At 41.2% G+C, this 14,555-nt stretch overlaps 1 protein-coding gene across 8 annotated transcripts in view; it reads right to left on the bottom strand.

Annotated features, from left to right (window-relative positions):
* myo9aa (myosin IXAa) overlaps positions 1–14,555 on the bottom strand; it is a 105,019-nt gene that overhangs the window by 36,391 nt on the left and 54,073 nt on the right. For 6 of the 8 annotated variants that reach the window (XM_079157949.1, XM_079157951.1, XM_079157950.1 and 3 more), the window contains exons 3-11: positions 12,809–12,903; positions 12,652–12,714; positions 11,146–11,245; positions 8,935–8,988; positions 6,229–6,326; positions 5,625–5,751; positions 4,572–4,661; positions 1,516–1,632; positions 1,234–1,368 (exon numbers count right to left, since the gene is read on the bottom strand). In XM_079157949.1, the coding sequence (XP_079014075.1) occupies positions 1,234–1,368; positions 1,516–1,632; positions 4,572–4,661; positions 5,625–5,751; positions 6,229–6,326; positions 8,935–8,988; positions 11,146–11,245; positions 12,652–12,714; positions 12,809–12,903 (879 nt within the window). The remainder of the gene's footprint in view (positions 1–1,233; positions 1,369–1,515; positions 1,633–4,571; positions 4,662–5,624; positions 5,752–6,228; positions 6,327–8,934; positions 8,989–11,145; positions 11,246–12,651; positions 12,715–12,808; positions 12,904–14,555) is intronic. The other 2 variants (XM_079157953.1, XM_079157954.1) reach the window with 1 other exon arrangement.

The following is a 14,555-nucleotide window of genomic DNA, read 5'->3' as shown; positions in this document are numbered from 1 at the left end:
TTAATCAACAGATCTGTAAAAACTGAGTTTCTCTGCAAAGAATTTTTAAAAAGCACATTTTTTACTCTTGTGTTTACCAGAGGTGTGCTCATCAGTTTATTGGAAATAAAAAACAACGAATTTACTAAAGTGACTTAAAACACCCGATTAGTCGACTAAGAGAGGGCAACCTGAGAAAAGAGCTATGATAATAAAAGATTGAGATCATAAACACAACTTCAAATCAACCACGAACTACTTGAAGATACTAAAGATTAAAGTTTAAGGTCTTTACTGGCCCCATGATATTCTGTCTGAACGAAGCATTCTACAAGGAAGGGTGGAAGAAATGCTTCACAAGAAAGAAAAGTTAGTTAAAATAAATGTTTGGGGGCAAACAAAGTACTTCCTGGGTGACTGGGTGCTTCAACACGTGTACATTTATATATTGTTTTTACTATATAAACAACATATGTGGATAAAGTGTGCATAGATGATGTTATGTGCACGTCTTTTCCCTGCAGAGGTTGCATTAAAACATGCAAGCTTGACAACTCGTTTGCATTAGGAAGCTTTGAAACTTTAATCCTCGAGCCATTACTGGCAAAAACCACATCTAACAAGGCAAATCTGACAAGTCCTTAATGTAGAGCCCAATAGTTCTGCATTTCACTTATCTTAACCTCCAAAAACAAAGAAGTCTCTTTGAAGTCTCTTGTCATGACATACTTCTACAGTCCACATCTTTACACATTTATGACACGAGGGCAAGACAGGATTTGTGAACAACTGCCTTTGTTCGAAACCGGAAAGACTTGAGGACACAGTCCTTCATGAACATCCAACATGTCAGGGCAGGTCCGCTGATTCAGTCAGTCTCAAGGTAAACACAATGTTTAACTTGTACGCAAATCTTACAGATCATGACTTTGAAAAAGCCTTTTGAAGAGAATCAGCTTACTTAAGAAGAACATACATCCTCAGCCGGGGTGTTAACAGGGAGGGAGAGTTGAGTCGACTGTCAGCAGCCCTGTTGCATAATCTGATGAAGAATTCCTGCATTGTTTCAGTGTCATTGTAATGTAGGTGCACCGCGTGGCGTGATAAGCATGAGGGGTTTCCTTGGAAATGATCTACAATATCTTAAATCAATAGTAGCTCAGCGGTTCAGCTCCCAGTCAGAGCCTTAAACCGGAATCCAGCTCCGAGGATTTATCGGCCCTGAGACGGAAGGACATTTAAGAGAAGTCTTACTTGTTCAAGCTTGAAGATGTGCTGGTTGAAGTAGTGCTGGAGACGCTCGTTGGCGAAGTTGATGCAGAACTGCTCGAAGCTGTTGTTCTCGTAATCCTCAAACCCAAAAATGTCGAGCACTCCGATGGACAAGATCTGAGGCAGACGGACAAATGAAAAGTATAAAAAAAATGTGTAAATATGCAGTACTTAAATCAATCTAAGTGAGTTATTATTCTGAGATTTTCAGATTTTCTTATTCAGGCGGTGAATGTAAAAGTCGGTGTGTTTGCGTCGTCCCACCTTGGTGGTCTCCTCCAGGTCCTTGATGTTGAGCAGAGCGTGGTTGATCCTGAAGACGATCCAGTCAAACAGAGCACTGTACAGGGACTTCGCCATGGAGTCTCGCACCGTACCAGCCTGCACATAAAAACACATGCAGCATACCTTTAATGTCACTCCCAATCGTAACATCTCAGCTGACAACGTTTGATTAAAAAGGGGAACACCAGCTAAATCAAGAATTAAAATATGTTATTTCGATGTATTCAAAATATATAATCAATACTTGTGGGCATGAACTACTCAATCCAGAAGAGCCAGAAACCAGAGAAGTAAGTGTCCCTGCTGCTCCACTGATAAAGACTGTTGTCTTTTTTTCAGTTGTGAAACAGAAAACGTACTCATGTACTCTAAACTCATGAACAGGAAACTGGGGAAACCCCTAGTCTGGTCCAGCCCAAAGGTAACAAAAGCAGCCCCTCTAAAGCTCACTGATTATTATGTTTAATCTTGTTTGTCTAATACGTACAAATACTGAAGAGTAAAAAAAGCTGTTTTATGGGGAGTTATATCTGTCCGTCAAGAAATAGTGCAACCATAAATTGTTGTGATGTTGTTTTTTTGCATGGATAAAACAAATACAACATGTTAATTAGTACAGCTAGCTTTATTGCTGTTGGAGGGTGGATTGCGTTACTTTTGCAGAGAGACAAGCTTTCTGTTCCTGCCTGCTTCTGATCTTTATCCAAAGCTACGCTAACCGGCTGCTAGCTCTCGCTTCAAATTTACCATACACACATGACAGTTGTACCGATCTTGTTATCTAACTTGTCAGCAAGAAAGCAAATGAGCGTTATTCCCCTAAATGTCCAAGTAAAGTTCATGACCAGAGGTTTGACATCATTCCCGAGTCACCTGCTCACTCTCAATGCTCCACACATCTGTAGTACACATTAGAGCTCGGCCTTGTTACACTGCACTTTTGTACAGGCCCAGGATACAGAAAATAATAACAGTGACTGGAGCCATTTAAATATTGAAAGTATAATGGTTTCATATTAATGTCAACATGTCTCAGACAACACTGGCTCAGTTATTTAAAAAGAAGTCAAGATGTGCAGACGGTTGTATTTCTCCTTTATAACCAAACGTTTATAGTTTGAGTGTAAATCACATTCTCACTGAACTGTCAGCCGCCACTGCACTCAGAGCTCTTACTGGAAAATGTATAATGGGCCCTAAAAAAGGTGAAAAATGTGATAAACAGGAGAAACCAGACAACTCTACTACCCGAAGACTTCTCCAGCGTTCATATTCTTTACTGGAACTTTGGCCCAGACAAGCTGCCAGACGGCGCTGCATCACAGCCGGACGTCCCTGTGCCGTAACTAATGTCCTTACCACATCAGGTTGACTCGCCAAACCCATCGAGTGTGGCACAGACAGTGTGATCTGTCAAGCACCGTTGGACGAGGCTGCAGAATGTTAAACTTTCAGTCATGCCCTAATGGAAATATTATCTTTAATAGGCTAAACATAGACTGTATATACTCACAGCTCTCCTGCTGGGAAGAGCAGCATGATATTAAGATGACAAACATTAAATATATAGCAGATAAAGAAGAAGATATAAAAATAATAGTGTGTTCATTTTTATAAGCAGGGAGATTACATGACAGAAGCTTCCGTGTCAAATTATTGGGAAAAATTTTCTAATTCCCATATCCGCTGGAAAGATTTGACCTGGCTGCAGCAAAGGTGAGCCGTAGTGTTCAGAAACCAAACAAACCATGAAGTGGTTACTCAAAGTTGAAATCCCTTTCTTTCTAAATAATTAACAGGGATATTTTTAGCTAACCCCAAAACCAAATATGCCTTCCACGAGTCGGGGCAGATATTTTTTTGAACCTCATACGTTCTGCGGTCTAATGACCCGCGAGCTTTTCATTATTTGGAGGAAGTTGGACTAAAAGCGCTCAGACAGAAACGGCCTCATAACTCGGACCAAATAGAGAAAACTCATTACACAGACGCTCCGATTTCTTTGAGGTTCTTGGAGTGTATGATTTCAGTTAACAGGCAATGAGATTGTTGTGACTGTTGGAGCAATATTTACACAGAGACCACCCAGTGAGCTTCCAAAACAATCACTGTTTGTTCATTTGAAATGCCTCCTCAATATCCAACAGGCCGTTATGAGGTTGTACGTGTAACACGGCGACATCTTTTGGGAGAGTTTGTGGTCAAATCTGGGTAACAATTGTGAGTGATTTACACTCTAAAATAAGAAAATGATTTAACAGTATTCACTGCATGTGTGCGGGAAATATTTTACATTTGGCATCACTGGAATATGAAACATATAAGGCATCATGAGAACTTTAAAAGTTAACTAAATCTGTGTGCATGTGTAAAAACATCTCCGTTCAAACTGACTGGCGCGTTACGGTGTGTATCCATGTTGTTCTCCTCTCCCCTCTCAGATGGCTCTCATCTGCAGACCGTGACGCGTGTTTGTTTTCAAAGAAAACCCGTAGAGGGACTTGAAATGCCTTCCCCGTCTCTCTAAACACACTGAAGGACTCTGTGCATGTGCGTTTGTAAGTGTGTGCTGCAGTGACTGCGTGTACATGTGTGTTCATGTGTGGCCACAGGCAGGAGGAGATCCGGTCCTGGTGCACGCTGTCCTGTAAACACGGCCGGGTCAGACTGAAGAGACGAGGCTGCGGCGCCGTTATTGAGCTGGCAAAATGCCTTTAGTCGCTTTGCAGAGTATGATGCTTTATTTAAACTATTTAAAAAAATGCTCAGTTATACTCCTGAATCTTTCGGTCCAATTCAATACTACAGTATACAATATGTACCACACATTATGGATTGGATTGGATGTCAGAAAGTAAAGTATGACCACGGTTAACTTTACCTGGTCTACGTCTACTTAAGAGCAGGGAAGTAGCACACTTGTTTTTGTTATCACCTGTACAGTCTCTCCCTGTCTGGGACATTTAAATGCTGCTGCTTTTCTGCATCCTGCGTGTCTAATTTCACCAAGCTTAACACGGGAAGGAGAGTCTCACCTCGGAAAGTTTGTAAGGAACGATCAGCTTCTCTCCGACGGTTATTGTCTTCCGCGTTGTCAGAGCTTCAAACAGCATCTCTTCTTTGACCTGTCGATCGAGACAGAGAGAGAGAAAGTGAAGTGAGTTTAACCTGATGATGAACTCATCACTTAATTCAATGTATTTGTGTGTACACTTGTATCCAAAGTATTAGCAACAGCGTGTGCTGTGATCACAGAATCCTGGATCATCGTGGAGTTTTGATATCCGACACTTTTCATTCAGGTTGCCTTTTTATCTTCGACAGTATTTAAGTAATCGTGTGCAGGTTGACAGCTCGAAGAAGTGCTTTTACAAATCTACAGCAGCAACAAAAAACTGTCTCCTCATAAGTTAACACAAGTAAAGGTGAAACATGAAAGTTCTGCACAGGCTTGTAATATGGAAGGTTTAATATCACTATAATCAAGTCACTAAATTGCCAAATGATCCACAAACAGTAATGATGTAAAACATGTTAAACCACATTCCTAGGAGGTCACTTGTATTGTTAACATTAGGGACTCGTGTGTATTTATTAAATACTTTAGCTTGCGAGTAACATGACACAAAGATGACACAGTACGTGACTTTATGGATTTTAATGGTAGCTCAGTCACTTTGAAAGGACAGTCTTGCATGTGTGCGAGCGCCACAGAGGTAACAGTGGTCTGTTAAAGAGCACATTCGAATGACAGATAGATTCCCAGTGTACATGTCAATGCTCGCGGAAAAGTCTTGTCGCACTTCATGTCACTGAACTTGATTAATCAACAAATATAATAATATTTAATATGAATTCAAAATGGATAACTAAAAAAGCATTTTACTCTGTTCAATCTTTCACATCAGGCATTCATATTCAAACCAGAGTGACTGTTTTATTTCATCTTAATTTATGTCATATTTTCTTGTTTGGCAATACAAACAGTAAAGAAACAGTCAGAGCAGGAATATCATGTATCATTTGACACAATCTATTTTTTATACAAACACACATTTAGAGGATATGAAGCATTATTTTCACCGTACCTCCAGCAGCTCGGAGACGACAGGCAGCATCTCGGGGTTACAGATGTCGATCGAGTCGTCCCTGTAGGTTTTCTTCTTGTAGCGGATGTTGCCCAGGTGAAGGATGGCCGACAGCAGGCAGAAGATCCTAAACAACAGTTCAGGAAACGTTCAGGAGATGTCCCGCTGGTTAAATTACTGTGGGACAGTCTGGAACTGCAGCTACTCTCAATAGGTGGAAACTTTTGTTTTTATTAGTGCAGATTTGACTGAAATAATGACGGAACTTAAAAATCCATAATGGTGCTGGTGGTGGTGGGGGTGGTGAAGATGAATGTGGTGGCCAACAAGGCTGAGGTGTTTGTTCTTCTATGTACAATAAAACCGTTTTAAGGGACTTAAAAACGGACTCATCCTCTTTTGGCAACAAAGGGTTGCACAATGTAGTTGTAGCCCATTCCCGCTATATGCACATGAAACATATATAAAGATCTTAAAATTAGAAGATAGAATTAAATGTAAGAAAATAAAACATATACTGTCACTTATGAAAAAATCCTTGCAGATGAGGTGGATCACTAATTGCTGTCTTGTGTGTGTGTGTGTGTGTGTGTGTGTCACTCACTTTTTGCGCGTGGAAGGAAGAAAGCCCACCATCTCCATGGCCAGCTGAAGCCTCTCGAAGTCATGCTTCAGGTCTTCTCCTTCGACTGTGAAGCAGTCCTGCAGAGAAAAAAAAAAAGAAGCAGCAACCAGGTGTCATCAGGTTTACAGGAGCTGTTACGACACGGCCGCCTGAAAGCCAAAAGAGCTAATGAAGGACTGACTAAAGACTGTTGACATACACAGTGCCCAAATGTTTTAATGTTTACAGAGTGTCCAACAAAAGGTGCCTCAAATAGTGTTTTAGTGTACTTGGCAGCCGACACAAATAAAAAGCAGCAGAGTGGCCTGAAGCAGACGGAATGAATGACTCATGCGAAAATAAGCTATTATTAAGAAGCTCGGGGGTCAAACCCTCCAGTCTGGTGTGCAGCGCGCGTGTGCACGTTCTGCTCATGTGGTGGAAAATCCCTTCAAACCAATCCACAGAATATTGGCGAGCTGGTGAAAAGGAGCTGAGAAGAGCAGCGGTTTACGGGTGTTTTTGTGTTCGAGTGATGGACGACGGGGCTAAACGAGCAGAGAGGAGACACAGCGGGAGTTTGTTCCTCTCAGGAAGGGGCTTACATGCACAAGTTCTTACAAGGCACATGTAATACATGTGAAGTGCAGATCTCATTGACAAGACTTGAATAATACAGTGACTACAATTAAAATAGTTTGTATGAAACACTGCAGCTGGAATATTGTTTAACAACCAGACACACATGAGCAGGAGTAAACTCGTGGATAAATCTGGATCTGGATTAGTTGTTTATGACAAGAGGAAGAGCTTTTCCCAGACCAGAACCACATGCTTTGATGCAACTACACAGTCGTTCACTGCATATACACCCAGCGTAATGTGAGCTCTGCTCTTTGCTTTATGGGCCCATTCCACTACGGCTGCCATAATTATCACATACCGAGGCCTCAGAAAGACAAACACTCCAAACACGGGACTCACACTTACACCAACGTGCCTCCGGCTTGCCGCCCTCGTCTCTCTGCTTTCACGGCAGAAACTTACACTCACCTGTTAGTGACTCTGGTGTTACATTTCTAGAGCAGGACAATCCACATCTATGTAAAAACAAAAGTTGCTATAACTTCAACAATCTGTCCACGTCGTAAAAAGGTGTTTGTTGACCCCCCAGGTGATGTAAATGTTTTGTAAATGAAACAAAACATTACGAAATCACCATATTCATTCAAATGAATCGATATTTTGGAAAAAAAAGGTAAAATTCATAAACTTAAATGGAATATATATTAATTCCTTCTTATATTGTTTATGATATGGACCATGAATGCGGGGCTTATCCTACTGGTCACAGCATATTTATAGTAATTCATATTCAGAAACTTAACTTAAATAAACTACATTAAGCATCTCACACTATCATGTATATTCACAAATACAATTACCTTACTGAGACAGGAGTGGGAAATTAATGGATTAATAAAATGTACCTCAAGAATAAAAGAGCACACATACATGAGTTAATAAACAGAAACATTAACGACCACCACAAAAAACAACACAAATCACAACACAAATCACAAAAGACTTTTCTGATCATTGACATCATTCAATCAAAGTATTTCTGCTGCCGAGTGTGATTTGAATCTGATCCAGTGATTGAGAGGTGAGGGTGTGTCTTTGGGCAAATAACCTGTGGCAACATAGAGGAATGAGCAAGTAAATACACTGCAGCTCAGCCACTAACTGGGGAACAATGGGGCCAGTCTGTGACTAAACCTCAGCCCATTACTCAAACACTTACACAGGTCTTATAGCTGCAAAAATATATTGTGTTCTATTCAGGGAACTTAGAGTAGAGGTACTGTACTTTGAGACCTTATGGACCAAGTCAAGTCTTTATAGAGCAAGTCCAAGTCTTAAGAGGGTTAGTCCAAGTACTGAGAACAAGTCCAAGTCAAGTTTCAGCTCCATAAGGGGTTTGTACATTGTTTTAGAGGGCAAGTCCAAATCAAGTCTCAGGTCTTTAGAGGGCAAGTGTGAGTCTAGTCTCAAGTCTTAAGAGGGAAAGTTCAAGTCTTTCGGTGGCAAATCTGAGTCAAGTATTTAGAGGACAAGACCATTTCTTTGGAAGGTAAGTCCAAGTCAAGTCTCCAGTGCTTGGACGGCAAGTCAGAGTCTAGTCTCAGGTCATTCGAGAGTCACAACTTGTGAAACTGAAATGTATTTTGCCCCTGTGTAAATTCTTAATTTGATATTTCTATTCTTGATAAATGTCAAAGACTTGAAATACTTTGAACTCCATTTTACCCACATTTGTTTGTGTAACATAGTTAGGACTTCATTGTCAGAGGATTTCACTATCACTACTAGAAAACACTGCACAGCCAATGATCAAAAAAGTCACACAGGTTACAGCAACAAAGGCATCTACAGTGGCCAGGATATGACTAGACATACCAACAGAACTCAGAGAGGAAAAGCACAAACAAACAATGCGGAAATAAACACCGAACCAAACCAGGAAATATCCACAAAGCAACAAAATGAGCAGGAGGGGGGGACGGGACGGGGGGACGGGGGTGCAACTTGTGCAGGGAAAGTGTGGCTCGAGCTGCAAGTGCTCAGGTGACAAATAAAAAATCTACTTGTTGAGGTTTCTCCAACACTTACAGACACACGGACGTCACATACACAGATACTGACCCCTTCACTCTCACAGTAACTGTCCCAGTGCAGTTGGTTGGTTGACTTTGTCATCTGGAAATGTTAAGGCAGAGTTTACAGGAGGGCGAGGTGACGGTTAGACAGCAGCATTCAAATGAAGTCACATACTGCACAATTAAACACAGATGTATATGCAACTAACAGCAATGGAGGGACGTGCTGTTAAGACGCAAGCAACGGCTGAGCTTCACAGCTCTATTCATTAAATACAGACAAATATCAAGTAAACACACACAGTCAAAGCACAAGGACACCGAGGAAGAGAGATGTATGCACACAAATCATGTTCACAGACACTAAACAAGCACATGTCATGATTGAACACATCAAGTCATTAAAGCAGGATGAGAAGGCGGAATGAAAGCGGCAGATTTGTAACACGCATGGACATTAAGGATTCAGAATGAATGATTGGCTTTGCTTAACTTCAGATCACAGCTGACTGTATTTTTGAGCATACCATGAGTGTATGATTGATTTCCTACCTTAAAAAGGGTAAACTTGCGCATTAAACTTACATGAGATATGAAATCTACCACAGTGTACAACCTCCATTTTAGGTTAAAGTAACTATTGCATTGCATGATGTTCCAGTTTTGAAATTCTTTTCCAGGTCTGTTCGGAAAGCCAGCACGATCTGGGATTTCAGAATCTGCTGTTGAAAGCGACATTCGTAATTAATTACCAGATAAACATGGATGCCTTTCTGGCATGTCTTTTTAGCGTCCTATCTATTCAATGAAAAGCATTTTAGCAGCCAGCAAGACTCAGCCAGGGTGTCCTTAAATGTCTTCAAGAGTTTTTATTACAGATGCTCAATGTACCTTTGGAAAATAAAAATAAATAAATTCTTGATTGATTTCATATTTCAAGCATCTAAAGAAAGTCTCTCCAAAATATTTTTATTAATCATTGAATTAATCAGATCTAATTGTTGCCACAATATGAGGAAATCAATCTAAAACCCTACGGCTTGCTTTGGACATTGGCCAGTTAAATGAACATTTGTGGTTAATTGGCCGATTAACAGACGCAAACGCACACGGTGTGGTCTTACAGAGCAAAATTCAGAAATAGTTACAATTAAGGGCCAAGGTGTGAAAAATGAATAACTGGTGGGGACACACAGCCATAACTTGTGTTTACGTCGACTGTAAACAAGTTGTGTTGATTGTGTGCACAGGAGAGGTTGTGAAATCCATGCAAGAGGTCCAACCGGCACGAGAGTGTTGTTTTCTTTATGTAAACTCCTCAGAATACACAGAATGGGAAAGAGGAAGAGAGACACGAGGGACGGGTAGAATAAGAACAGAGTGCAAGAATCTGTGTGCGTGTTTTTATGTATGCATGTGTGTTTGTGTGTTTGCATGTGCGCGTCAGTGGCCGGGAGGAATGGAAGGAATTCCCTGCTCTCTTCTGCGTAGGCGTAAAGGATTTAGCAGGGGAGCAGGTCCCTGGTTGTCATGGTGTGACTGTCAAAGCTCGGAGGGAACAGACGCAACAAGTTTCACACAACATCCACATTCCATACATGTAATGTGTGTGTGTGTGTTTGTTTGCTTATCATGGCTTTGTTTTATGGTTATGTGAAACCTGTTTTCGCTGCGTGTAACGCAAGCAACGAAGACAAGGGATGGATACTGTTTGTTTCTTTGTCTCTGTCTTTGTTTGTGTTTGTCGGTGCTGGTGTACGGATGACGATGTGCGAGTGCATGTGTCAAAATGTAAATGGAGACCAAAGTGTGTGCAAAACAAACACACGTGTGTTACAGTTACACCCACAAAACAGAAATGAATACACAATCTACTAAACTCAAACACACAGACAGCTACATGTTTTGTTCATATGTATGTGTGACAGAGTGAGAGGGACTATGTAGTCGGTGCTGAAAGCAACCAACAGAGCAATGTGTTCCCTTTGTGTCCTGATTTCTCTCTTTTATCCTGTTTGCAGAGACACAGAGGTAACTGTGCTGGGTTTGCTGGGGTCTAACGACTGGTCGATGACACCAATACAGACACACACAACTCTGACAATGTATTAACACTATGAGAAAAGCATAAGACGACGCAAAACTCATAAAGACGTAAAAAACGCAAATTAACAACAAGTGGAAGACAAAACCAGGACAGATTAGTTGTTAATCTCATTTCTTTTAAAATAAAGTTGATTGTGTTGTGAGGACCCACCTGACTGAGGTAATGGTATTCTTCAGGCTTCATGAGGTGAAAGGCTTCCCTCTCTTCTTCACTCGCTCCCGCCAGCAGGTAGTAAAACACGTGGTAGTTTCTAAAAACAAAAACAAAAACATTTCCACTTACGGTTAGTTACTGTAAAATTAAACTGATTACAAATAAAATCTTCATTGTTCACTAATCAAAATGTGTGTTTTTGCCTGAGAACATCATGTTCATCAATATTTGCTTCATGAAATGGTTAATTAGCTCATGTTTTCCAAAAGTAGAAACACATTAACACTATAAGTTAAAATATACACATAATGCAAAACCAAAGTGCAATTGGAGAAACACCTTTGTAATTCTTAGATTCTTACAACTATGAATGATGTTGTTACCTAATGATAAATTAAATGGGTTGTACAATGGTCATTTTAGCCTTCAGATTCAGATTTTAGTTTCCTAACGTCAGCATGTGAATAAGCTCACAGTTAACAAGCCGATATGTTGCAAAGGTGGTTACATAGTAAGACTAGTTCATGTTAGCTTATTGGCTGGTTAGCCACCATGCTAAATACCAAAATGTTAGTTAACAGGACATTAATCCGGGCTGCCAAGTGTTTGATTTAGTTTGGAGTGAGACTCTGTTTAGTTGAAGTTGGTGCATTTCATGAGTTGGACCTCTGTGACGTTACCCACAGCAGGGGTCGGGGTCATCACTCCTCAATCCTCTGGAATTTAGTTTCAAAAGTTCAGCAGCTAAATTCCCAATTTTAAATCACTTATGAATGACAAACCAAGTCAATAATCATGGTGAATTGAAGGATGATCATTCTGACGTCACTTAAAAAGTGATGCCCACACGAAGCTAACGCGGCTAAAACAAAAACCTGAAAAAATAATCATGAAAGCTCAGTTTGTTTTTGTGTGTTTGTGTGCACTTTTTCCTCTGACAGCACCTAGCTGCAGCGTAAAGGTTAAAGGTCAAAAGTGTGCAGCAGCTGTGCGACCAGGGTCCCCTTGGAGTACACACACGTACACACACACACACACACAAGGTATTATGGTCCTGGAGTCAGCAATCCATCTCAATAAGAGGTGGCTAATGCCGGGGCCCCACTGTGAGCCCCCCATGGTGAGGTTAACCCTCACCAAACTGTCTAGCCGGTCCAACACATTAGTGTCAGCTCCACTTACAGCTCAACTCACTTCATGAATCACACTTCGGTAAACTCAAACAACAGGCTTTCTGATTAACATGCACTCAAACCTTTATTTTGTTGCCAAAATTCAAACTTCATACTTGCTGCTAGAATTGATTCAAAATTCAGGTTTGTGCAAAAATTCCCAAGATCAACACAAACTAGTTTTGACATACTAAACATTAAACATAACTCATATTTACTTTAGTATTAAAATATTGCATTGCTCAGGAGTGAAGTTGCCGCGACTGTAAGTGTCACTCCCTGCTTAACAAACTTTTTATTTTTATGATTATGCTCGACTTGAAGTGCTCACCGCTCATTGTGCTCCTGATACACCAGCCTCGACTTCTCCAGTAGGTATTTCTCCACATATGCTCTAAAAAACAGGTCACACAATAAAATTGTTAACTTCCGAACATACATTTTTTTTTTTTTAGGAAAATGAAAAGCATTGGTCTCTGGTTCCTTACCCTCTCACAGTTCCGCTCTCCTGGTAGTTCACCTGAATGAACTTGCCAAAGCGACTGGAGTTGTTATTGTGGGCTGTCTTTGCGTTCCCAAATGCCTGAAGGGGAAAGAGATGAAAGCGTGGTGAGACAAATACAAATAAATAGGAAAAGGCCACATATTCCATATCATACACACATATTTACTAACAGCGGTTTGAGGTCAAGTTCTGCGTCGGCTTTAGGTGTGGATAGTTTGTTTGTGGGTCAAGCACACAGACTTTGGCCTCGTGCCAAACATTGTCTTGAAACACGGTCAGCCTGGACCGCGCGGAGCGAGATTTTCCTCTTGCACAGTTTCAAACAGCGTCAGTTCGAGACAGATGATTAATAACATGATTTTAGGATCAATTCAAGTCGGAGTCACAGACAAATTGCCAGAGCGGGGATGAAGGAACTGGGGCCTGATGAAAAAAAGCTCCTCAGTGAGTAATGGGATCCATGTGGCCGTGTGGAACATGTGTAGTGGTTGTGCTTTAATAAGACGCTCCAGTATTTCCCCTCGTAGCTCTGTTTATGTTGTATGGCTGCCTGGAGGGGAAGTCGTTTTTCGCCCTATATAAACCCTGCAGTTATTTGTAGCTCCGCCACAAGTAAACAAATTCCTCAGAATCACTTAGAGCTGCCCCGAGCCCTGCGTCTGAGGAATGAGAAAACACCCCTCTCTGATCCCACCCTTCACCAACACCGCCAACTAGCATACAAGCACGTTAGGAGAAGGCTAATGGCAAGCTGATAGAGCTACGTTGTAGGTCTTCGGGCTAATGCGAATGCACAAATTTGCAGCTGAGATTGAGATCAACCATCGCTGAATTTGACTTGAATTTCAAAAACTTCATGTCGTTTTGTTTCTGAGAGGGCCATGATTAGCAAGTACATTACTGCGATGGAACACAGAAGAAACAACTAGAATGCGGTTCTCTTATTCAGCTGCAAACGGCAGGCCATAGCATCACACGTGAAAGCACATCACACATTGAACCTTAATTTAACCAGATAAAAATCCATTGGTTGACCATTCAACCAGATGTGCAGTGATGAAAAGCAAAGCTGCAACCCCATAGTGTTTCTTTTTTTCTTTTCAAATGAGTCGATGACAGTTGACTCACGGTCTGCAATGCCTTTAAGTTGCAACATACAATGATAGCGTACAAGGCATGTTGGATAATCCTTTGCCATATTTAAACAACCTATGTATTTATAATGCAGCATTATAGGGAAAGTCTATGGGTAAAGATCATCAAACCATTTAAGTCCCGGTGAGACGGAAGTTAGTGCGTCTTTCGCTTCTATCGTGATTTCAAATGTTTACAAAAAACTCATCCAGTCAAATGAGACTTTGGCCGTGTAGCTAGCCACACCGGTCATATAAAACCACACTTAACAGCTTGTGGGTCGTAGTAGCTAACAGAGCAATATGGAGGGATAAAAAGAGAGGAGTGTGTTTGGATACAAGTGGCATTCATTTCCAAAACAATGCGGCTGAAGTCTAATTCATTCAAGGGAAACGTTGCCGATTTCTGACCGGCTCTGTGTTACTGCGGTAGAACATGCAGCCGAACGACGTCCGGATGAGAGTTTTGCTGGCGGTCGAGCAAGCGGAGAGCTGGGGCGCTTGCTGCATGATCGGAGGCCAGGCGCCGTTCATCTGCATGTACTAGCCACGCTGCATTGACAATGAGCCGGTTGAAAACCTGCAAAGTTTCCCTAT

This window comes from Pholis gunnellus (genome assembly GCF_910591455.1).
Source record: "Pholis gunnellus genome assembly, chromosome: 1".
Classification (NCBI taxonomy): domain Eukaryota; kingdom Metazoa; phylum Chordata; class Actinopteri; order Perciformes; family Pholidae; genus Pholis; species Pholis gunnellus.
The sequence above is the reverse complement of the archived record's forward strand: the minus strand, read 5'-3'. Positions and strand labels throughout refer to the sequence as shown.